General features: G+C 40.3%; 1 protein-coding gene across 1 annotated transcript in view; it reads right to left on the bottom strand.

The window, feature by feature from the left end:
• Positions 1–781: 781 nt before the first annotated feature.
• poln (polymerase (DNA directed) nu) overlaps positions 782–24,495 on the bottom strand; it is a 49,726-nt gene continuing 26,012 nt past the window's right edge. Inside the window, exons 19-27 of the mRNA XM_044021739.1 lie at positions 21,700–21,777; positions 15,805–15,916; positions 14,411–14,493; positions 9,226–9,357; positions 5,129–5,239; positions 4,152–4,230; positions 3,629–3,696; positions 3,074–3,135; positions 782–2,298 (exon numbers count right to left, since the gene is read on the bottom strand). Of these exons, the coding sequence (XP_043877674.1) occupies positions 2,206–2,298; positions 3,074–3,135; positions 3,629–3,696; positions 4,152–4,230; positions 5,129–5,239; positions 9,226–9,357; positions 14,411–14,493; positions 15,805–15,916; positions 21,700–21,777 (818 nt within the window). The 3' untranslated portion in view covers positions 782–2,205. The remainder of the gene's footprint in view (positions 2,299–3,073; positions 3,136–3,628; positions 3,697–4,151; positions 4,231–5,128; positions 5,240–9,225; positions 9,358–14,410; positions 14,494–15,804; positions 15,917–21,699; positions 21,778–24,495) is intronic.

Below are 24,495 nucleotides of genomic sequence, written 5' to 3' on the forward strand. Positions count from 1 at the left end.
AATGACAACCGTGAGGTTATATGGTTTACCAACACTATACATACACATCTCTCGGTCACCATGGCAGCTGGGAGAAGCTCATGCTGTTGCCCTTGACAACTGGGCTCTTCATGGGGACCCTCAGGCGGTGACTCCTGTTAATGGCACAGGCCATTAAAGTCAATCAAATGATGTACCGATAACTGTATTTATGTCTTTAAAATGTTATTAAAGTCCAGGAAATATAGTTGAGCTTAAACAGGTTTTCAGTTGTGCATCATTTTATTGCATATAACTGCATTTAAATTTAGTAAAAAGTGTCAAACCTGGAGGATGGATCCGTCCTCTGTGGCTTTTCCAGAGGTTTCATACATTTCCTTCCTGTTAAAGGTTTTTTTTTGGGAGTAAAGAGTCTAAGGACAGAAGATGTCCATGGGTACATTGTAAAAAGGACAATAGCATGATCATACAAAAACAAAAATGTGCCAACTGTGCAGGACTAGTATATGATGTAGCCTCCTGGAATTAGCATTATTTTGAGTGTTTGTTTTACCGTTGTAGTTACTTTGAGCACCCCCACTCTAAAAGTGCAGAGTGCACTCTAGAATTTGCACGTACCAGTCACACACTCCCCTATGAAAAAAGAAAAAGGAAAAAAATGGTGGGGTCGGTTGGGGGACTTGCACCCCAAAGCTGCAGAACAATGAAAGAATGGAGGGGCAGATTTCCATAACACTGTCCACGGCTGCAGCTCTGAGCTGCTCATATACTGACCTGGTGAGAAAATGCTTCTCTCACATCAGCACATGGAGATCACACTCCTGTTTGTGGGGTTGAATGGGGCAGCGTGACAGGTCCACACACTGGAAAAGAGAGGAAACTGGAAGAATGTAAACCCAAAAACAAGACAGGAGCGTTGGCGGTCTGGATATCCCTTTGTGCCATTAACAGTGGCATCAACATACCAACTATAATTAGGATGAAACATTTCAAATAGGTAATTGGGGTTGGGCTTTGTTTAAAATGTCACCGTGTGCACGGTTCAGACTGGAATAATTTTGCAGGTTTAAAAGGGTTGTAATTGGAGGAGAGTATAAAGGGGCAAAAAGAGTCTCCCTGTGGCTGCCAAAGATGAGGAAACTCAGTCAGTGTGCCTGGAAGCCGGCTACTGAGTGGGAGTGTATTCATGGTGACTGTGTGTGGAAAAAAAAGTGGGCGTATGTGTGTGTGCTTGTGTAGGAGCATTTGTGGAATGTGTGTGTGTGACTGAGGCACAAACAAGACAAAGGGGAGAGCAGACTGGGGCCAAATGAGTGGATAAAAGTGAGACGCTGCTGGACACTCACACCTGAGCAAAATGAGATCATCTGCATTCAATCAGCTGAATGCTAAACAAACAAGTCCCGGAATATCTGCTTAATGCAAATGACTGTTTTTCCTGGACTGAAATTTCTCTATCAACAATTGACTTTGATGTGACTGTTGTCAGTTGAATTACAAGGTTATTTTCGACGATTAACATTTAACATGCAAATGAGCTTAAATTAATTGAGCTTAAGTGCCCACACAAAGAAAACGGGCATGAGAAAAAAAGCGCAAACCTCCCGTGACAGATTCTTTTTTGTGTAAGAACAACGAATACATGCAAATTTTATTCAGCACAAACAAAGCAAAACAAGGAAATATTAACGTCAAACGAAGTACAACATGTTTCATATCCAAATCTAACCAGTTTTATGAACCAATAAATATCATAGAGCAACAGCACTCCCACAAACGCGGAGCTTCACCTTGACAACGAGGCAGAGAAAACAGTGTTGGTCTTAACAAGGTAGTGTGAAAACGGAGGAGGATAACTTTTTTTTCCAGCATGTAGAAAGAGAGAGAGAGAGAGAGAGGGAGAGAGAGAGAGAGAGAGAGAAAGAGAACTGGTGCAATCCAGTCTGTGGCTCCTGCTGTTGCCCCCGGATACGGATGAAGTGAAAGCGCAAATTTGGAGCTGGAAGGAGCTGCAGCTGCCTGGTTTCCATAGCGATGGTGGATGCAGTTCAAGTGAAGAGAGAGGCAGAGAGAAAGGCTATAAGACAGTAGGAGAGATGGAACAAGAGGCTCAGAGAGAGATGGGATCACACTACGGTGGACAGGAGGGATCACATATTTTACTGTATACAGAAGTGTGGTGGACAGACGGGCAGTGAAGGGAGGGAGGCAGGGTGAAGGGGGGACTCAAAGAGGAGGAGAGGGAATTTCTGTAGGGACAGTGAGCTCAGACATGGACCCCCAGGACTTGCCACTGGAGATCGCCACCTTCAGGGGGACCTAGGAAACATGCACAAAACACATAAAGAAAAGGGGAAGGGTGTCGGCTCCATCGAATGCCATCACTGTCTGAAATGTCCAACACAACACCAAGATAACACCGAGATTTTGAGGCTGGTTTTATTACACATTTATTATCTCTTCCTCTCTTGACTCCCTCTGTCCTCTTACTTCACGACAGGTTCGTAAGTCCTCCCCAGCCCCCGTGCGTGCTGAGAGAGCCACGATACGGGCAGCAGAAAGGAAATGGAGGAAATCAAAACCCCCTGACGACCTGCTCTCCTATCATTCTCTTCTCTCCAACTTCACTGCCTCCATCTCTGCAATCTCTGCCAATCAATCTAAATCTAGACTAAAATTCAATCCTCTTTCTCTAACCCCAAAAAACGTACCTCGATCTTCTCTAACCTCCTTGACCCCCCTCCTCCCTTCTACCAATTCACTTTGTCAACTACTTCACAAAAAAAGTAGATGACATTCGCTGCTCTTTCTCAACCCCACCTCTTGATCTCACCACTCTACCAACCATAAATTCAGCTCCTTCTCTATCCTCTTTCACCCCTCTATCTCAAGATCAAATTCTTTCCCTAATAACCTCTGCCCGCCCCACCTACTGCCCTGGTTGCTTTCCTCTTGTTTGTACCCAAATGTTGAAATGCACTCTTCTTGTGAGTTGCTTTGGATAAAAGCGTCTGCCAAATGACATGTAATGTAATGTAATACGACAAATAACTCAAACTCAAAATTATTTTACTTTCAGGCTCCTGTCACTGACCTTGAGATGGATGCCCAGATATTCTATATGCTGCAGGGACTCCATGGTGCTCTTTACCAGAGCTGCACACACATGGCAACACAAATATTAATGACTAGGGTTGTAAATGATATAACATATATATATGTTGTTACATGAATGAACCAAAGCGGGCTTTAAAGGTCCAGCGTGTAACATGTAGGGCAGTTTATTTGGAGGAATGACATAAACTACACATAATTATGTTTAAATGAGTGAGTAATTTCTTTAAATTAAGGGTTACGTTTAAGTTCACATAACCTTAGAAAAGGCCTTTTGTGTAATTATGAATGCTGCCATCTTGGCAGCCTGAAGAAACAAATTGGCAACCAATTTACGTGCTCTCTTGACATTCGTTCTGGTATGTGAAGGCCACCGTAGTTCCCTGATGTCCTTGGTAAAGGCAGGTGGAGGTGGAGGAGTCCTTCCCATTAGTTGTCACTAATTCCTCCATACTGGACCTTCCAATGTCTACGATAAATCGATTCATATTGGAAAACTGATTCCTGAAGCTGACACTGAATGCAGCGCACTCACCTGCAAAGCTCTCCACCTGGGCGTCCTGCACTTCGTACAGGAGCTCGTCATGGAGTTGCGCTATCAGCCTGCAGTTAAAAACACATTCACTACAACTACTTCAAAGTTTCCTACAGTTACCAATAAAGCACCACAACAACCTCAAGTCTACTTTCTCTCTACTCTCAACATTCTCCTCTGAATCTGGTATACTTTGGCTCATGCTTTGAGTGTGTTTACTCGAGCTGAATGTTTGGCATGTAACAGCAGCAATCATTTGGGGAAAAAGCCTCAGCTCTTCAAAATTAGTTGGCTGGCAGAGTTGTGAAAGCTTCTTGTGTGTTTTGGTCTGACAGCCTCAGTCACTTCCAGTCCATGAATATACACGTTTTACCTAGATTCAAATAGATGTGAGAGCTACTGCATATTTTGTTGCAGTAAACGTATGAAATGAAGGAAATAGTGTTAGTTCTAAATATGGGAGATATATCTTACACACAATGTGAGCATCCTTAGTCAGTAGAGCTGTGTTTAGTGTTTGTACCTGGCCGTAACAAATGAGGAGGATGTGATGAGGTTGAAGATTCTGATCATGGCCATCTTACAGAGATCAGCAGCAGAAGCTGTGCATAAACCATAGATCGTACAAAAAAGAGGACATAGTCTTCAGATTCTCCTGAAGATGCCAAAGCAAAAGTAAAAATATGGTGAACAGCCTTTAGGGAGCGACTCTGCTGGTTGCAAAAGGAAGTCTGTTTGAATGGAAGTCTATGGGGAAATTAGCTTCAAAGTCTGCTTGATTTATAACATCATTAAACATTTTCTTGAGGGGTTAACGGTTTCAATCAAGTTTCAGCTCTTCTTCAATTAAATCATATTCCCATTTAGAGGAAAGTAGATGATGATGAACATGGAACAACGTTTGCAGGTGATGTCTGGTTGCAAAATGTAAAAATGGCACCGTGACTCAAATCGTGAGTCCAGATACTTTTCTTTAGCAATGATTGAACTGCTTAGATAATAGTAAACACTGAAAATGTCATCAAATCCAACATTTTAAAACCTAAGGTGTAACATCAGTGATGTTATGAACAAACAAAAGGTTTAATAATACTGGTAACTGGCTGTCTAATATAGCTTAACAGGTCACAGAGGTTTGCAGGAAAAACACTTCCATTTACCCACAGAGACATGGGCTCATGTGTGTATTCTAAATTATTCTAAAGTGTGAAAGTGTGGCTCAAGCTCACTGCTGACAGCATGTAATTTAATAAAGAGAAAGTGAAAGATTTGTATTCTAAATGTAAATTGACTGTAAAAAATGGTATTGATCACTTATCTTTTGGAAGATAAGGTGAAATGTGCAAGGTGGTTGATTTACAGCGCTCCTGTGACGGTGCATGAGATACCTGAGCTGTGGTGTGTAGTTGTAGCAGCCCTTTTTGAACTACAGTACGATTCTGTGAAAACGTTAAGAAGGTTCACATCGAACGGACCACACATAACTACAGGTCATCCTACCTTGGACTGTAAAGTTGACAGCCTGCCTCTCAGCCTGCATGCGAATTCCCCAATCTGGAGACTTAATGTTAGGAAGAATTCGCCGACGACCCATGATGGATAGCACGTACCCTTGAAAAGGCAAAAAATAAATATGAGCTATAACCTTTAGACAGAAATTTACATTGAGGACAAATGGGCGTTTGTCTGAAGGACTGGCCCTCTCAGGACCCACTGAATAGCAGCTATGCATCTTTGAGATTCACAGAACCCAGAAACCAGCAAGTATGTAGTTCTACTTTTAAGTCCGACTCCACATCAACCATACCATATATTTATCTGTTTATTTTCTAAATAAACTGATAGTGATAAAAATAATTGACTTGAGGCAATTTGTCACAAGGCTTTTTCAAGTCAGCAAAGATTCTCTTTAAAGCATGCAGCTGATGTAGAAGGAAGCTCAAACTTAAGACTAGTAAATACATTTGTCAATATTGATAAATAAAAATATGCTCATATATGTATCGATATGACAATTGAATACAAATCCAGATTGAAGATGAGAAATGATAAACATGACAGCCTACTTTACCAACTCTAATTGATCAGCATGGAAATAAGGTGCCAACTTAGAAATTGCGTTGTCTGTGATGTTAATGTTTACGGTTTTGTTCTAATCTTAGTATTTTCAGTATTTTCATGGGTATCAGTACTGACTTTCTGAGATGCATTGTAACAACACTGGTAGCAAGTAATTAAGTAAAAAAAAACACAAAGCATGTCTGGACTGAAACATTCTTGTGATGACGAGAGAAAATGTCTGGACTGAAACATTCTTGTGATGACGAGAGAAAATGTCTGGACTGACAAAATCACAGTTTTGAACTTTGAGATGAGATGAAAAGAGTCTGTCTGTAGAGTGTTATTTAAAGAACAGCTACATGAAACCTCTACAGGAGATTATTGTAGAGCTACAATGAAGAATTTTTCAATCATCAATTAATCTGTCAATTATTTTCTCGATTAATTGATTAGTTCAGAAAATTTAGATGCAGATATTGATTGGCGTTTTCTCAAATGTCTTGTTTCATCCACAACTGAAATGATTCTATTTTAATTACCTTTGTTATATGAAGCAAAGAAATCAGAAAATATTCACATTTATGAAGCTTGTTTTATATATTACAACACTTCAACTGAATAATCGATTATCAAAGTAGTTGGCGATTAATTTAATAATTGACTAATAATCGATTAGTAGTTTCAGCCCTAGATTATTGTCACAGCAAGCTTAGAATGACATATTCAGCCCCACTCAAAGGTTTGTGCAGCGATCCATCACGGTGACTTTTATTTATTAAGCAGCCTAATCAAAGCCTTATCCCAAACCTGAACCTATTTTTCTTCTTCTGGCTTCTCCCTTTAGGGGTCACCATGAACGCCTGACCCTAAACTTAACCATCCATCCATCCATCCATTTTCTACCGCTTTCTCCTCGACATGAGGGTTGCAATTCCTCAGAAATGAGGTTCTGCATCATTAGGACACACAAGGTCAGTGTTTATACCAGAAAAGGTCCTAAAGAGGTCACAAATCCAAGTACACGCACACATACACACACTATATTATGCAGGTATGCAGGTATGCAGCACGCACAAACACACATACACACACAGTGGGCCCAGTACATTCCACCAGCTGAGCAACAATGACATGGGCTTTAGAGCTAAATCCTTTAGAATCCGTTACGATGAGGGAAACAAACCATGGCATTAAACCTGATTGACTCTTCCGAGAAAACACACACACACACACACACACACACACACGCGCGTGTGTGTGTGAAGCGTGAATACATAGGAAATAAGCACACACCAACACTGACCACCACAATACCTTACTCACAGTGAATTCATCAATGACACATGAGTGCAACCTTTTCACTCGGAGCGTGACCTTTGTTCTGGGGCCCGGTGACAGAAATGTGCCGTGTACTTTGTGTCAGTGAAAACACATCACATGAGTGATTCCACTGATGGACAGGTATACTGGAATGTGGGTGTTGGTCAAGGTCAAGTTGGTGTTTCTAGTTTGGACATTGCTGTTCATGATGGCCGCGCAGTTTTCACAGTCAGTGCTACAAGGGGAAAGCGGGAGAGTAAGTGATGGGCAACACTTTACCATCTCATTTATAAAAACCTAGTTGTATTGCACTGTGGTAAAATATGGAGCCTCAGTCTGCTGTAACTGTATTCAACTATATCAATCTTGTCATTTCTATCAAGCTTTTGCTGTTGTTGCTTATTGTTGTAAAATAATGGAGAGATGTATATTCCATATGCATGTGCAGGATTCTGGTTTTTGGTCTTTCGTATTTGTTTATCAAGCATGTTTTGTTTTCAGATTTTAATTATATTAAGTGACTATAATATATTCACTTGGAATATATTCACAACTTTGGCGACAAAGAAAAAACGATCAAAATATTCCTGTTTCTGTCCTTTGTTCCCTTCCCTCTGGGCTGCTACGCTTTCCTCTTTGTTCCCCACTACATCCTATTTCTTCTCTTCTTTGTTTTCTTCTCCCTCTGCCACTACACCCACACTATGACACTGACCTCACCTTTACAATGCCCTTTCCCATATGCTGTATTTACAACCGATATTTTGACAGTAGCACAGCCAGCAGTGCTCACTTTGTTTCTGCTCAGTCTGCCAACATCAAACTGTATCAGATACCAATCGACGTCACACTCACTGCAGAGTGTATCAGGAGCCACAACATTAATCTTTGATCCCAGTCACAACACACCAACCAAAGGCAGTCAATCTACTGTCATACTGTGCACCTCCTTCCTCTCTTCTCCTCCTCCTCCTATGGCAGAATATTTTATCGATCAACTAAATTTCTCTTTGGGAATGAGACACACAGACAGAAAAATGGAAAAAAAGAAGACAAAAAACAGACGACAAAAGGAACAAAGAGAAAGAGCCAGACAGACTGAGGGACAGCAAGACCGAGCGTGTGGGATGAATGGGGCAGATAAATCCCAGCACAGTCTCCGATGGGAGCATCACCATGGTGATGAGCTGAATAAAAACCCACTCTTTGGCGCAGCATCACTCTGCCCCTGAGAACGAGGAAGCTTCTTCTGAGATCCATGTGCAGCATTTTGGAAGACTGAATCTATTACGCTGCTTCGATTTAGAGGCTGACACCGGAAAAAGAGAACGTGATGAGTGGGGAAAGGGGCGTGTCATCACTGAGAGGTTGCAGTGGGCCAGGAGTTGGTCATTCCAGCCAGCATAAAAACTTCCCACAACCCTGACCTGATTCATCATGTTTACTTGGGGACAAGGTTATTTTTCACCACTTGTTTTGCACGATAAAATTAGCGTGGACCTACTTTTTTAGACAAAAACAGCCCGAGAGACGTGCTGAAGTTAACAGACACAATTAGATCTTTCTCACTGATGCCGACTAATCGGATTAGGTTGTAATTGGTTTACATCGTAACCTCTCAGCGGTTTTATTAGTGGGAACATCAACACTGCACACATGAAATGAAGTTAACACTGGATTAGATGACAAACCAGCTGGGGTCATACTCCAAACATCAGTTGGATGAATTGTTCTGGTGCACTCTCACTGACACATGTTGTGTTGACGTGTGCAATCGGGGTTAAAGTGAAGACTTTACACTATTCTGAGTGAGCGTGTTCAGGTGTGCTGTGTTGGCAGTTAGTTGGAATATAAATAGATTTCCCCCTCCCGATCTCAACCATCAGCCCCTTCACAAAACCCCTCCCCTTCAATATCGACCCTTGGCAGTTTGTCTCATTCCTGCTAATGTAAGCACATCGGTGTCTTCCTCAGCCAAACACACAACTCCACAGTGAGTGTGGGTGTATGTGTGCTTGTCTAAGACACTCAAACTACCTCGTGGAAGTCGAGAGTGCAAGGGGAAACACGTTTTACGCCGGCATTAATCCTGAGCTTAACTTTGACCCTGACCCTTACTTATATTTTGCTATGGAGTTCCGTGAAAACCCATTTCCTCCCATTTTGAGGTAATAATTTGCGAAGAGGACACAAATAGAATATGGATGTACACAGACCTTGTTTGTGGCACAGCTGGATGGTCTTCTGGATGAAAGTGTGGACTTCTTTGTATGTTTGGAGGAAGCGGTCCTGGAACTGGCTGGCCTGGTCAGCACTCACCCCCAGGATCCCTGATAGTCGCTCACGGCCTGCAGTGAACATTTACTCATAAAATAACACACATTTAAAAATTCAAACTTATATCAGAATATCCAGGGGATGTGGAGCAGATATTAAATGTATAAAAATGTGTTTGAGTAATAGTAAACTTTATTAGTTAATATGAATCTGTCGCAATAACTCTGGACAAGAAAGTAATTAAACACATCTCCCCGCAACGTTGGACTATTCCTCTAATATCAATGCTCTGCAGTGATTTGCATCATGAGTGACCTTAGTGCCAAAGACCTTGAGGGGACACATGACAAATCTGAGAATTTCAAAAGAGCTAAATCGCCTTTATCGTGACTGACTGAAGAGATGTGAGGGGAGAGTGGAGAGGCTAAGTTGAAAGGACGAGAGGGAACAGAGGACAGACTGGACCAGAGGGAAAGATAAATACAGAGGAAAAAAGGAGTAGCGCAAGTGAAGGGTGAGAGATAGAGGAGGACAAGATAAAAGCAGAGTTGGCAAATACAGGGTGTATGTGTGCGTGTGTGTGAATTGTGGATTTCAGCTCTGACGGGTGTTATGTTAATATTTGGTTAGTGATGAGTAATGTCACTATAAGCAGCCTGAAAGCTAATCACCAAACCTGCATAGAGCAACACACACGCTAGCTTATTGTTATATACTTTCAATGTTGGACCAGAAACAGATATTTTAAGAACGTTTTTAACAAAAGAGGTTTTAGACGTGATAGTGTAAGTAGGATTTCAAGCCAATTGCGGTTTTACCCTATATAGGAGGTAAGTTGAATCAAATTTGATACATTAATTAAATTAAGTTTTCCTTTAAATATCTTATTATTAATCCAACTAAAACCTGAGGTTTTACTGAGGTCCATCGTGGTTGAAATGACGATTAATTACTGCATGCTTTGATTTTTAAAAATTAAATTAAGTAGTGTTAGTTACTTACTACGTCATTTGTGATGGCAAAAATATCCAACATTTAATTTTAAAGAGTTAGCCTCAGACATGCTGAAGCATGAAATGATCACAGCCCCAGCACTGGTTATGTGTTTTAGGGCGCGTTGAGCATGTTATCTGATCACATATCGATAGCTCTATTATCCCGTTCAGACCTGGTATTATCATGTGTACTAATTGATCTGGTCACGTGCCGATAATGCACAAGTACACATGCAAACACTGCGATCCGATCACAAACGCTTCTTTACACTAATCAGCACTGATATGTAACCACCGCCACAATATTAACACTGTTTGACACATTATTTCTTTTTTTTTCTAATGGTTAAAACATATTTCATATTTCACTATCATGGAAGAACACATTCATCGACTCACACAGATGAGCATAAATCAGACACGTGTGTAGTCAGACTTGTTAAAAACAATGTGTTATTCTCGTGAACTTGACATCAGTGTGTATTTGACTAAAGTATGGGGGAAGCCAGATGTGATCACATGTGGTCACAGGCGACGCATCCAGGATGCATTTTAATGCCAGGTGTGAACAGTCTTTCTTAAGGCTGTCTGCATACAATCAGATCACTGAGGATGGATGTCCTGATGGATGAATCAGGACTAATAAGTGGGACACATTAAGGATTCACTGACCAGATCCAGAGTTCTTTTAGCAAGGACCGTCAACTAATCGAAAATATTTCTACACTTCTCAGTGTTTCTAATACATCGGGTTAATGTGGCACCCAAAAACACAGTCATCACTGACCACATATTGATTTTCTAATTTCCGCCTAGCAAATTGGTTGGCTCAGCCACTCCTTGCTTCTGTCTCTCTCTCACACGCACACACTTGTTGAATTTGATTACAAATGACTTTTATCTGCAAATAGAGTGTGGAAATAGGATCTAATCACAGGTGGTCACTTGAGATGCATGTGGAGACACACTCGGATGTAAGAGTGCTTTACTTGAAGCAGTTAATTTATGACGGGATTGTCATCCGAGTTTAAAGATTCACAGTTTTTCATTCTGTTCATATTAAGTTAATGTAATTAAACATAAAAAAGCTCTAAGAACAGCTTGACCAGAGGAGAAAAATGTTGAAAGCTGAAAGGAATCTGAAGATACAGTAGATGCCAGTGTGGATGATTTTCCACTACATGTTCCCAGCTCGCCTCGACTCTACACAGTTTGGTTTGTGTTTCCATTACAATATAGTACCTCCTCAGCTTGGGCGGAGTCAGCACAGCACAGCTGCATGAAACTGCCGTGACTTTGTTTTACATGCGACACACACACAAGTGACTAATTACTTTTTAAGCAGTTTTTTGAGTGTATTGAATCATTAGAATCAGTTTTTTTAATCACTTCCTGCATGACCACAGCACAGACTCTGTCTGACAGTCACTGGACTGAAATACAGCAGCAGGGTTTGTGATGCCACTCGTGATGCCACCCATGTTTTTAGTATTGTAAAGTCTTTTTAACAGATCTACAGTTCGGCAATGTTTGGCTTGATTCTTGTGTCACATGTCTTGCTCACGCCACTTCCTATGACGGTGCTCTGACCAATCAGTGGCCGGCTGTCTGACAACGTCACGCATAGTGACGACTAAGCTCGCCTGGAACCTCATCAGAGCAAGTGCTAAACAAGTACCAGGTACCAGGTACTAGTGGAAAAGAAAAATAACCTTGCTGTGCCGAGGTGAGACGCACTAGTGGAAAAGGGGCTTATGTGCCAATGTTTTACATATGTTACATATGGCCCTGTAATGCCAGGTCTAATCACAGCTTAAGCAGAATATGTATAGTAACAGGGACAGAGAAAGATGATGTAGAGTGCACACGCTCTGGATAAGTGCGTCTCTGTGTCTGAGTGAGGCCACACACTACTGCTGAATGAGGTCAGGTCAGAGAGTGACCTTTAACCTCTGTTCCCTGCACGGCTCCGTTTAAAATCCCTGCTCAGGCTCTTTTGTCCTTTTAGTTTGCACTCTCTCATCTCATCTCCTATTACTGCAGCAACTTTCCTGTTAATTCTGCCCCTAAAAAGTTCAGATTAAATAAAGCTTTTGCTCATTTAAAGTCTTCACCGGACAAATAATGTATCATATTAATCTGATTGAATGAACAGGGAATGATATTTAACTTCTCGCTGCATCTGCTTGTCTCACTTCTTTCATCTTTCTTTTAATTCTCCAACATCATCTCTTGGTCTTGGTCTTTTATTAGTTGACCTATTTGTTTAATGCATGCATGTGTACGTGTGTGACTGTGCTCGAGTCCACAGCACTGCTCTGCCCCTCCTCCCTGGCCTGATTATTGTCTCTCAGAGAAAGCTTCCTTTTAGTATTCAGTATCCATGGCAACGTATCCTTCCATGAAGAGCTGTCTGTCTATGCTGATCAGGAGCTCCCTCAGCTCCTCTTCTCATTTCTCTTGCTCCCTGCCCCACCCACTCTTTACTCTTCCCCTTTCCCCTACATTACGCTCTCCTCCACCAACTCCCCCTTTCCTTTTTTGCCTTTAGCCTACATTTTCTGCATCTGTCCTACACCTCGCACTGTCTCACTCCATCACTACATCTTACTTGAAATTCTGAACTCTATATTTCTCTTTCGCATCCCATATGTTTCCCAAAATGTCTAAAATTAACAGGTTTTCCGCCTGGCAGGCTGAGCTTTAGTGAATCATTTACCTGTGTGTGAGTGAGTGACTCTGCTGGTTTATTTTTATTCACACCTGCTGAGCTGCAGCTCCAACTAAAGAAGAAATACCACACAACACTTCACCATGAGCTTGAGAGCGCCAGATATAGATAAACTCCTGAATGCACTCAAAGCCTGAGTAAGAGATTGCCACTGGCCCACTTCCATACATATAGTTACTGATGCAAAGCATGTGCTTTAGAGTTACAGCTGATTGACTGATTAAATCAAACATATTTTCAGGATTTGTCAGGATGAAAGCAGTAAATGTCCTGTTTTGATGATATATTTTGGCTGGGTCAGAGTGACAGAGGAGCATATGAAACTAACAAACAACATATATATACAGTATGTCTGTATGTATGTATATATATATATATATATATATACATTATTATTTTTTCATACTCATATGTCACAGTAAGTGAAGATATAATTGATTTCATTGTGCATTCATTCTGCTGTTTTAGTCATTAGTAATTATCGGGGATCTCAGTGTGTTTGCTGATATCCGACATATATATATATATATATATATATGTATATATATATATACAAATATATGTATATATATATATGTAGATATATATATATATGTACTGTATATATATATATATATATATATATATATATATAAATATATATATATATATATTTTGAAGCCACTTTATTTTTTATTCAAAAAAATTAACTGCATTATTAAGTGTACGTTAAAGCTGCTGTCATCTGACATGATCCCATTTTTTAAAAAAAACGAGCTGACATTGTCAAAACTGCTATTATTTCACTCCACTGGCCCCATGTGTGCGTTTTTTGTATGCAAGAATAAATACATAAATAAATATGTCCATGGGCACAAAACATTTAGTAAAACCAACCCTAGGTTAATTTTGTGGCTTTTTAAAATCCACTGCCAATGACGTGCCACGTGTCCACTAATGCAAAAACAAACACAAGCACACAGATCTCTGTGTGACACCGAGTTGTATCACCCTGGTCATGTGTCATGTTAACAAAAACACATATATGTGTGAACTGCAAATGGCACAGAGTCTCTTTATGAACCACAAGGCTGCATTATACATCGATTTTCCTCTTCCTCTCCCTCACATCACCATCTGTGTCCACTGTGTGGAACTGGGAATGTGTTTGCTTTATCTCAGTAAAGATCAGGCTCTATCTTCTTGTTTGTGACTTTTAACACAATTACATCCTTTAAACATTTAACTACAGCAAATTCGAAAACAATCATGAAATAGGTCTTGGAATGGGACGTTCTATAATATCACACGACATTGCGATTAAAAAAAAAACACTTTTAGTAGATTGCTGTAAAGCTTCAATCATAAAGCCCCACTGCTCTGTGAGAATACGTTTGTCTGTGTGTTTGCAGTACTCACCTGCCCCGTACACAACAGAGTACACAATACGTTTGGCATGTTCCCGATCCTCAGAGGTCACCTCGCCCTCACTCATCCCTTTCCTGAACGACATAAAAAAACATATGAGGTAAGTAAAAATGAGGGGACAAGACTTTTAATGACGCTCTTGGTTGATCAGTTGGTTGAGTTCTGACAAATAAAGCAGGTACTGATGACCCTAAAATGATGTTTTCCTCCAAAGTTGTGACTGCGTTTTGCTTTCAAACATGAAAAGAAAAATATTTAATATTCAATATAGAAAAGAAAAATTAAATCCAACATTGGATAAAACTTTTTTTTAAATAAAGACACAGAATAAAAAGCTATGAGCAAACATGGATCAGGTTTTAATTACTTGTTGTCAATTTTAAACAAAGACAAATGAGGAAACAGAGACAGATAAGGAAGTGGACAAGAAACAAACAAAGAAGAGGGGTAAAAAAAATTAAGAATATTATGAAAAAGGACAAATAGAGAGATTACAAAGGCAGATTAAAAAGTATAAGATAAAAAATGAGGGAGGGAGAGAGAGAGCGCAGGAAAGAACAGAACTTGCATGGAAAAAAGTAAAAATAAGGAATGTACATATATACCAAAGATAGAAAGACCAAAGAATATGACAAGGACAGGGGGTAGGTTAGAGGGGATGGCACAGGGATTGACAGACCGAGACAGTTATGTAATGTGACTTGTAGACAGCCGTAGTACTGCACGTCTGACAGAGTGGAATGTCTGCAAAGAGGCATTTCTGGAGGGACTGATGGAGAGCTGCCAGTGGTGATCAGCATTGAGTGTTCAACACACACACACACACACACACAGAAAAAATGTTGTCTGTAGCCTCAGGGTCATGGCTTTAATATGAAGTAATTACACATGAAACGCTAACTGTTGTCTCCCACAAACACACTCAAATCAGTATCTATCTGCTACATGTGGGGTTAAAGTCAATATTGGGTGATATAATCTCAAAAAGGTAACTTAGCATCTCCCCTTAATGTCCAAATAGGGTGAGAAAATCCATACTAGCTTTCACTGCCCCCTGGTGGAAAGGCATGAATCTACTGGAGACTCTAAATTCAGTATACATCATATTTTTGAAACACACTCGAGTTTGTCTTAAGCTTTCCTTAAATTGATTAATTGTACATGTTGAGGGTGTATGAGGGTGTCCTGTCCATGAGCGAATGAGGCAGTTGTCATGGTAACAATGTTAGAGTAGTGTTTGAAGTGAAGGAGAAGGAAGGCAGACTGGAAGTGAGAGAGGTAAAGAGAAACCCTGTGGATCATCAACACTTGCTTTTACACAGGTACAGGTATCAAGTATCAGGGTATTTCCAGTGTGTGTGTGTGTGTCTGTCTGTCTGTCTTACCACTGAGAGGCCAGCATGGTAAAGACGTCGGCCTGGGGGTTACTAAAAATGCGAAGCAACTCAGGGTCAGAGGAGAGATGAGCCAAGAGCCGCAGCTCCACCTGGCAGAAGTCTGACACACACAGTATACACTCATTAGCCACTTTATTAGGTACACCTGTTCAGCTGCTTGTGAGCTACAATATCTAATCAGCCAATCACAGGGCAGCAACTTAATGTATGCCGGCAAGCAGACTAGTGAAGACAACCTGTTCTAGGTCATCAGAACGAGGAAAAAAGGTGATTTAAAGCTGCAGTGCGTAACGCAGAATTTTTATTGTTGTTGTAGATGTTATTATTCTGCCTCTGTTTGGACAAAAATGATGTAAAATGATTTGTATACTGCATCCTTTATCTGAAAACAGGCTCTGTAAAGCAATACTATCAGACCTGACTGTAGAAGCGTTTGTGTGTGTACAGCAGCAGTGCAGGGGCAGTCGGACAAAAGAAATACTTAACCCATCTAATTGTTCAATAACCAGGTTTTTGGTTTTTTTAACATTGGTGCCTCTTTGTGTTTTAGTCACACTTTTAAATCATCACTTTCCTTGCTCAATGTTACTTTTCGGTGGGTCTCGATCGGTTCACTTCCTGTGGGCAGCGCTGGAATGTTGCCACAAGACACAAGATCTTATTACTGCTATGCTGAGAAACACAAAGAGAGTCACGTGGAGCTAAAAGGTTAAATCATTTTTGACAATGGTTTTAAACTAATACAAATAAAAGGAAATATACAATGAGCAGCATTTCTCTGTCAGACCAGTTTGAAATGATAGAAAGGCAACAGTAACCACTTCATTCAATTCCTACCACTTCATTAGCTGTCCTGTGTTACAAATTAGTCATTCATATAGATGAAGAGAGCAATAGCAAACAGTGACACAGTGACAGCAAAAGAGCAAGAGTGAAGTGAAGAAACTCTTTGCCTCTTACATGTTTGTCCCAGTGCCACTGATGATCACAGTGTAAAGTGGTGAGCCTAAAAAATGGCCAATTTTCCCTTTTGCTACCTAAAAAAGCATAATGCTGACAAGAGAAAGCTAAACAATTTTGTGCTATCAAAGCTGATTTTGCCCTAAAGTGGACTTTGGCATCTTTCCACTGTGGTCAAACCCATGTTTGACCACCCATGTACAGCAGCAACTAGTATGCAGAAATACAACACTAGAATAGCACACTTATGTATCTTCAGACATGAGATATATGACAAATAAAAGCAGTTGATTTTTACAATGAATGTATCCGAGTTTCCTCAACAGTGCCTGCCATGTACCAGACAAAAACTGAAATAAGTACGCCAGGCAAATTTAATTCAAGACACTTTATCCAGTGACAGCATCAGACCATTTCATTTTGAGATGAATCAGTGAATGCCATTTAACTCTTTGCCGGGAACAACCTACAGCAAATAAAAATTCTGCACAAGGAAGTACTGTTTTTGTTATCAGGGAGGAAATGGCAGATTATCTGCTCTTACTCAGAAAATCATACATAAATAGAGTTTTAAAGTTTTTTTTAAACCCCCTTCGGGGTCTGGTTCAACATCAAAATTTATGGATGGAGGTGTTTCGTAAATACATAATCTAAGTAATTTAATCAGTGTTTGTAAAAATGTGAGCATATGCAGGTGTCAGACAGCTCACAACAGAGGTCAACCATGTGATTCTTCATGACAACACAATGACGCACTCTGCATCTTCTCCAATCAACTCGTCTATGAATGCATCAATATGATCAGACACAATTGTTTATGTAACTGTGTCTAATGCTAAAATGTCTATAATTTGTGCCTAATTTGTGGCATGAGATACGCACAGACAAAACGTATTCAGAACAACTCTGTCTCACATTTGTGACACACATGCACATGCGCCTAGCACTAGTGACAGGTAACATGTCCTGTATTGACAAGTCTACACCTGTCTTGGCAGCTTGGCAGAATGAAACTGTAACATCTCTCAAGACAACACACACACACTCCTACATCCAGACAGCAGTACACTCCACTACTGCCATTTTAACGCCTCACACCTCTCCCTCTGCTTAACTGCTGAAAGCCAACTAAAAGTAGGAAAAGATTTTTTGCCCAGTCAGGATGAAGCAACCGTGTGAAGTGGCATTCTGCTTATGAGGCTAGTAAAAGAATCATGAAGGATGGGTGGATGGGATTTTGAAAGTAGAATTTCATGCACCGATGCTTTTACAAAAGGAATGGTTCCATTTATTTCTGGAGATAAATGTGACAATTTGTTGTGATCTGATTTCAGCTCACATTGTTCACCCCTTAAAAAAAAGGTTGAGACTATGAGAGAAACTCCCTAGACCAGGGGTGTCAAACTCATTTTTGTTCAGGGGCCACATACAGCACAATGTGATCTCAAGTGGGCCGGACCAGTAAAATAATAGCATAATAACCTATGACCAACAAGAACTTCATTTTTACAAAACATGACATTTCTTGAGGGCCACACTGTGATGTAGTGGTTTGCACTCTCGCCTTGCAGTGAGAAGACCCGGGTTCGAGCCCCGGTTGGAACAAGGGCCTTTCTGCATGGAGTTTGCATGTTCTCCCTGTGTGTGCGTGGGTTCTCTCCGGGTTCTCCGGCTTCCTCCCACAGTCCAAAAACATGCAATGTGGGGATTAGGTAAATTGGACACTCTAAATTGACCGTAGGAGTGAGTGTGAGAGTGAATGGTTGTTTGTCTCTAGTTGTGTGTGGCCCTGCGATGGACTGGCGAACTGTCCAGGGTGTACCCAGCCTATCGCCCGATGTAGCTGAGATTGGCACAGCACCCCCCGCGACCCTCTGGTGGAGGATAAAGCGGTTAGATGATGACTGACTGACTGACATTTCTTGAGAAATATAAGTGGAATTTCAACAATATCATGCCTAAATTTACTATTTACACATCACACTGGATCTATAAAGGCACAAACATTTAGTTACAGGTATCTGGAAGTGAAAAAATATTGCATTTGACATTACGTTTAGATTGTAATCGTAGTGTGAAATTTCAACAAATTCATCCTGTGGGCCGGATTGGACCCTCTGGCGGGCCGGTTCTGGCCCCCGGGCCGTATGTTCAACACCCCTGCCCTAGTCTGTTCGGGGTTACAATGCAAGTCAAACTCTATAAAAGAGAGAGAACCCCAGAGGGATGGATAAAGAAAAGAGAGAATGTTGGGGGGGGGTAATTGTTGAGGTGAGAGATGAGGGGAAATAGCAGAATGGCTTTGGTTATGAAGAGGTGAAGAAGGGAGTTTCTAAAGATATCCTCCCATCAATGTTTTATGAGCTTGATCACATTTCCTTCAAGCATGGCCACCAGCTTCAGAAACACTGCTGACCAAGATTAGAGTGTGTGTTTTCCTTCATCCATAGGAGTTTTACAGAAATAGAAAAGAAGGAAGCATATCAGGATGGATTTATATGAAAACTTATGTATAAAATTATATGTGTATAAAACCAAAATTACACTGGAATGTGATATATACTATAACTCCTATTTGTCTTGTACGTGTGTTCGCTTCCTCCTCTCTGTGATAAAACTGCCACAATCAAGAATCTTTGTATTGATCGGCACAGGAATAGCTCTAACCTACAGTAAGCAATGTATAGATTGACCCTTATATTAGAGGAAGTGAATGTCACATCGCTTTCAGAAATAACTATGTAACTGAGGATGTATAGCTTTTAATGGTACAAATCAGGTCTGATTTCTCATAATATATTAACTATTAATAATTTGAATATTCACCAGTGGTTTCCGCTTGATCTTAACTTTAAAACAGTGGTACTAAGCTAATGTTAAAGCTATCAACAACAAAATAAGTGGAGTCATGATACAATATTATGGTGATGTGACATTTTCCAGTTCAGACTGTCAGTCAGTCAGTCATCATCTAACCGCTTTATCCTCCACCAGAGGGTTGCAGGGGGTGCTGTGCCAATCTCAGCTACATCGGGCGATAGGCGGGGTACACCCTGGACAGTTCGCCAGTCCATCGCATGGCCACACACAACTAGAGACAAACAACCATTCACTCTCACACTCACTCCTACGGTCAATTTAGAGTGTCCAATTCACCTAATCCCCACATTGCATGTTTTTGGACTGTGGGAGGAAGCCGGAGAACCCGGAGATAACCCACGCACACACGGGGAGAACATGCAAACTCCATGCAGAAAGGCCCTTGTTCCAACCGGGGCTCGAACCCGGGTCTTCTCGCTGCAAGGCGAGAGTGCTAACCACTACACCACCGTGTGGCCCCAGTTCAGACTGTTCACTGCAAAATATGTATCTTGTGTAAATTTTGGAAATTTTGGAAACGCTTACTTTATTAAGTATCACAATAATATTGTGAACTTCCAAGTGATAAGACATCTTTATATTGTTCCATGTGTGGTTGTGATAATTGTTAATTGTCTGCATTTATCATTATTTCTTTAAGAACCAAATTATTAATAACTACAATAAAGCAAGGTGATCTGTAATTAACACAATATTTGAATCAATTAAAACTTCAAATAGATTATTATACTACTCCAATCTACTTCCATTTAATTATCTATACAGGATGTATTGTTTCACTGTACAGAATAAATAAGTAGGTGTGTGCTCCTGCAGTTCCTTGGACAGCATACTAAGATACTGAGCGTACTAAGTCCTGTCTCATCAAATATTAATGCCAACAGCCACAGTGCGCTGTGCAGTCCTCAGTGATGCTTTGCAGCACAGTGCATGGAGTATGTGGCTTATGGGTAAAAGCTTAGGAGATCAACTAAAACCTGCAAATCCTCACGAGTATGAAATGTCTCTTGTGTGTCAAGAGGAGCTTCGAGAAAAAAGGAAACATGGTCACATAGGTTTAGATTAAATGGCCTGGCATGGTCAAAACCTGGAGCATCTTAGTTTAATTTTAAGAGCATTCCCAAGGCATGTCATCAATGAATACAGGGAAGAAGAAAGCAATGAAGTCCTGTTCATTTAAAAAAGAAAACAGTATAAGAGATTTAAAAGTCCTCTGGCAGCAATTTTGACAGTTAACAAAAACACTTTGGCAGCACAACTAAATACATGTGAGTGAGTGTGTGGGCACGTGTGGGTCTGATGCTGTGCATGTGCCTGCCAGTGGCTGTCATGTTGTGTGTTTATGTGGGATCCTCCCTCTGATCCCACTGCTGTCCTCTTGCTAACCCTGATTACGTAAGTGTGCGACACACTGTCAGGGCCAGCAGACACCCAGCATTCCCCACAAAGCTCTTCCGAGCTGACAGAGTCACAGCTCTGCGTTTACCGCCGGCACAGCATGAACCAGTGCTATGGGCCAAAGTGACCTTACCCGAGCTCAGGAGGTTATGTCAACTTCACTGGCCAAAATGACAAAATGTAGCCTTAGCAAGGAGACCGTAAACTTACGTACAAAAACGGCAAAAACAACTCAAGGAGGTCGAGACTGACCCACATATCCAATTTACATATGGTCAGCTGTCAGTGGATGCTCACACGTTTTCCACAATAACAGCAGAGCTAATGTTGCTGTGCTGGAACCCTTCAACTCCTGTAGGTTAAGCTAGGATGCAGATCATGAGTGCAATCACATGCCTGAAAGCAGCTGAATTAATGGTACTAATTCATTTATTTCAAAACATGTGAGTTAAGCATTTACAACAATAACAACAACAACTGAGCATTACCAGGAGGAAAATGATTTAATAACCTTAAGATAAACGTAAAACTAAAGTAGCTAACTAGTTGTGATGAAAAAATAGGGTTAATGTATTCCTTATTTTATATAGAAGAGTGTAAAATGTTTCAGAGAATGATATATTTTGAGGTCATATATTGTCCTACCTGCAGCAAGGAAGGTCCAGCCCTTTTGTGGGATGAACATGGCTCGAGGGTGAACAGACAGCACCTCTTCTTCCTTTCCTGTGGGACCAAACACAGAGCCTTGAGGAACACCTCAGCACATCATATCTAGTAACTTAAATTCTGTACATTTTCCTTAAAATAAAAACTCTGCACATTTTGAATGTGTTTCATTGGCTATGAGATATTAATTGTGTGACTTCTCAATCTCACTCTAAGAAGTGTTGGTTTTGGGTAAAGTCAGACAAAGCAAAACGACTGTCTGGTCAGTACACTTTGTTAAACTGTGTGTGTCATACAGTTGTGTGTATGTGTCCCAATATTCTATTTATTCATTTTAAATAACATGCATAAAATTAAAAATGTAAGTAACTTTCCAAATGATTGGTTAACCAATTCAACATTATATTAGGTGTTACAGATATGGCTGTAAGTTGGTTGCTACAGATTTGCTCTCGTCTTTATTTATATTGTGATTTGGGTCACAATAGTTTGCCAGCTGCCTATATAAAAACTTTGGGAAACACTGTTTTTTTAATTATATTATTCCAATAAGATTGTGCATTGCATTTACTTTTGGTCATGATCATTTTGACATGAAATTTTCATATTGAACCAACACCCAATTCTATGTTTTCAGAAGAAGTAGGAGACAAAGACGGCACTATTAACTAACAAACTATTTATTAGCTGTTTATTAACAGAGTCAGTAACACAAAGGGACTCAGGAAAGCACTGACACTGAAGGGATTCGGTGAAGCAACAGAAATTGAGTTAATACCGACATCTGACTTAATGAGTTAAGTTATGCAGCCACAACCCCCATTTAGTGGCAAATCAAAATCCAATCAGGATCAATACATCACTGCACTCTGCATTGATGTGGCCCACTACAATGAAACATCACATCCTATGTCAGCATGGAGAAAATACTGCATCAGCACTACATGCACACACAAATTGCTATCAGAGGTGTTTAAGGTTGCAGACTCTCTCCTGAAGGCACAAGATTACAGCTGATATGGAGATGACAGTAGGAGAGGAGGAGGGACATGCTGGCAGAGGGAAAAGAAGAGGGGATTTGATGACAGGGAGCTTTGGGGATCCTGTGTAAGTGAGGAACAGCGTTGCTGATGTTAGTTCCGATAAATCACTCAAACGGAGAGAGAGAGCCAAAGAAAGACAGAAACAATGACAGAGCATGGGACAGAAATAGAGCTGCTCAAGTGGTTCAACTTGACGTCTCAAAACCACAACCGTTATTAGGAGCTGATCATTTATCAAACGCTGTCTGTGTAATGACACAATGACATCATATTGGAATACACCAACTTAGGCTAACATTACAATGCAAAATTTTGTATGCTTGTTATGCGCCAATGACACCAGAACAAATTCCTTGTATGTGCAAATCGTACTTGGCAATAAAGCTCTTCTGATTCTGATTCTGATTTTAGGGAAGTGAATTAGTCCAGAATTAGAGATCCTAAATGTCTGAAGGAGCGTTATCGCAGATCACGACTACAACACGCACTGCTCTCAGTAGACCACACAAAACAGTTACTCATCCAATGTGCTATACATATAATATACTTTACATTAGTGCAATAAACACATGCAATATATAATGTTCAACCCCTCTTTATACTGTAAATATCAAGCCCATATACTTTGGTAACTGTCTATAATGTACATTCTATTTTTTACTTTTCTATAGTCCTACTGTTCATATCTTATTTATTATCTTTATCTTTACTGTCTTTGTTGCTGTGATGATATAAATTTCCCTACTGCGGGACTAATAAAGGACTATTTTATCTTATCTTTTTATTTTAGGAACCACTTTCTTTTTAATCAAATTCTATTATAACAATGACTAATAAGGTAAAATGGGCTACATTATCATGTTAATCAATGTTAACTTTCTTAAATCAGTGTGGTCAAGGGTGTTAATTTAGCTTAAATTGAGTTGGGCATTGTAACCGTGTTATAACTGCTGCAGAGCTCCAAAGCAGCTGTCGCACAAAATCAAGAAGCGTGCTGTTTTACCCAAAGTGTCAGCAAAGTGTTAGTGTGACAGCCTTTATCAAATGATGACTGCATGCCTCTTACAAGGGCAAGATGAAGTAATTAAAACTTTCACCAAAGGAGAAAGATGCAACAGACGGTTCGGGGACTCGAGACACTGGGAGAAAAAAATCAAATCAAAGGTTGTCAATTTGAAGTGTGTGTCCATATGGATTGATCTTCTCCCCAAGCTGTTATGGAGAAAAAAAATCTCCTCCTGAGGTAAAATGGAGGTAGATTGCAGTTGAACGATGGACTTGGCACTTTATGTTGCATGGCAATTGAGCACAGCTGTTCGTTTTCTCAGAAAGAGAAGTGTGCCTTTTTAACAGCACGTAAAATATACTATAAATCTTGGGAATTTGCTTTTGGTAGTTACCTGAACAACCACTTTTTGCTGTCCCCATCAAACCAGCATGTCCTTTCATTGAGAAAAAATGGCTTAGAGAAACATGATCAGAAAGCCATTTAATACATTTTGTTTCAATCAGAAAGGGCCAGTAATCCTTGTGGGGACCAAAGCCTGGTCCTAATGAGGCAGAACCTCATTTCTGATGAACTGGTTAAGTTTAGGGGTAAGATATGAATTGTAGTTGGGTTAAGTTAAGGGTTAGTCACTTACTGGTTATGGTTAAAGGTTAGGGATAATGGTTTGTTTGGGCTGTCTAAATTACCAGAATAAGTGTGGGGAGAGCGAGATTGTGTGTGTAT

The sequence above is a fragment of the Solea senegalensis genome, linkage group LG3 (genome assembly GCF_019176455.1).
Source record: "Solea senegalensis isolate Sse05_10M linkage group LG3, IFAPA_SoseM_1, whole genome shotgun sequence".
NCBI lineage: Eukaryota > Metazoa > Chordata > Actinopteri > Pleuronectiformes > Soleidae > Solea > Solea senegalensis.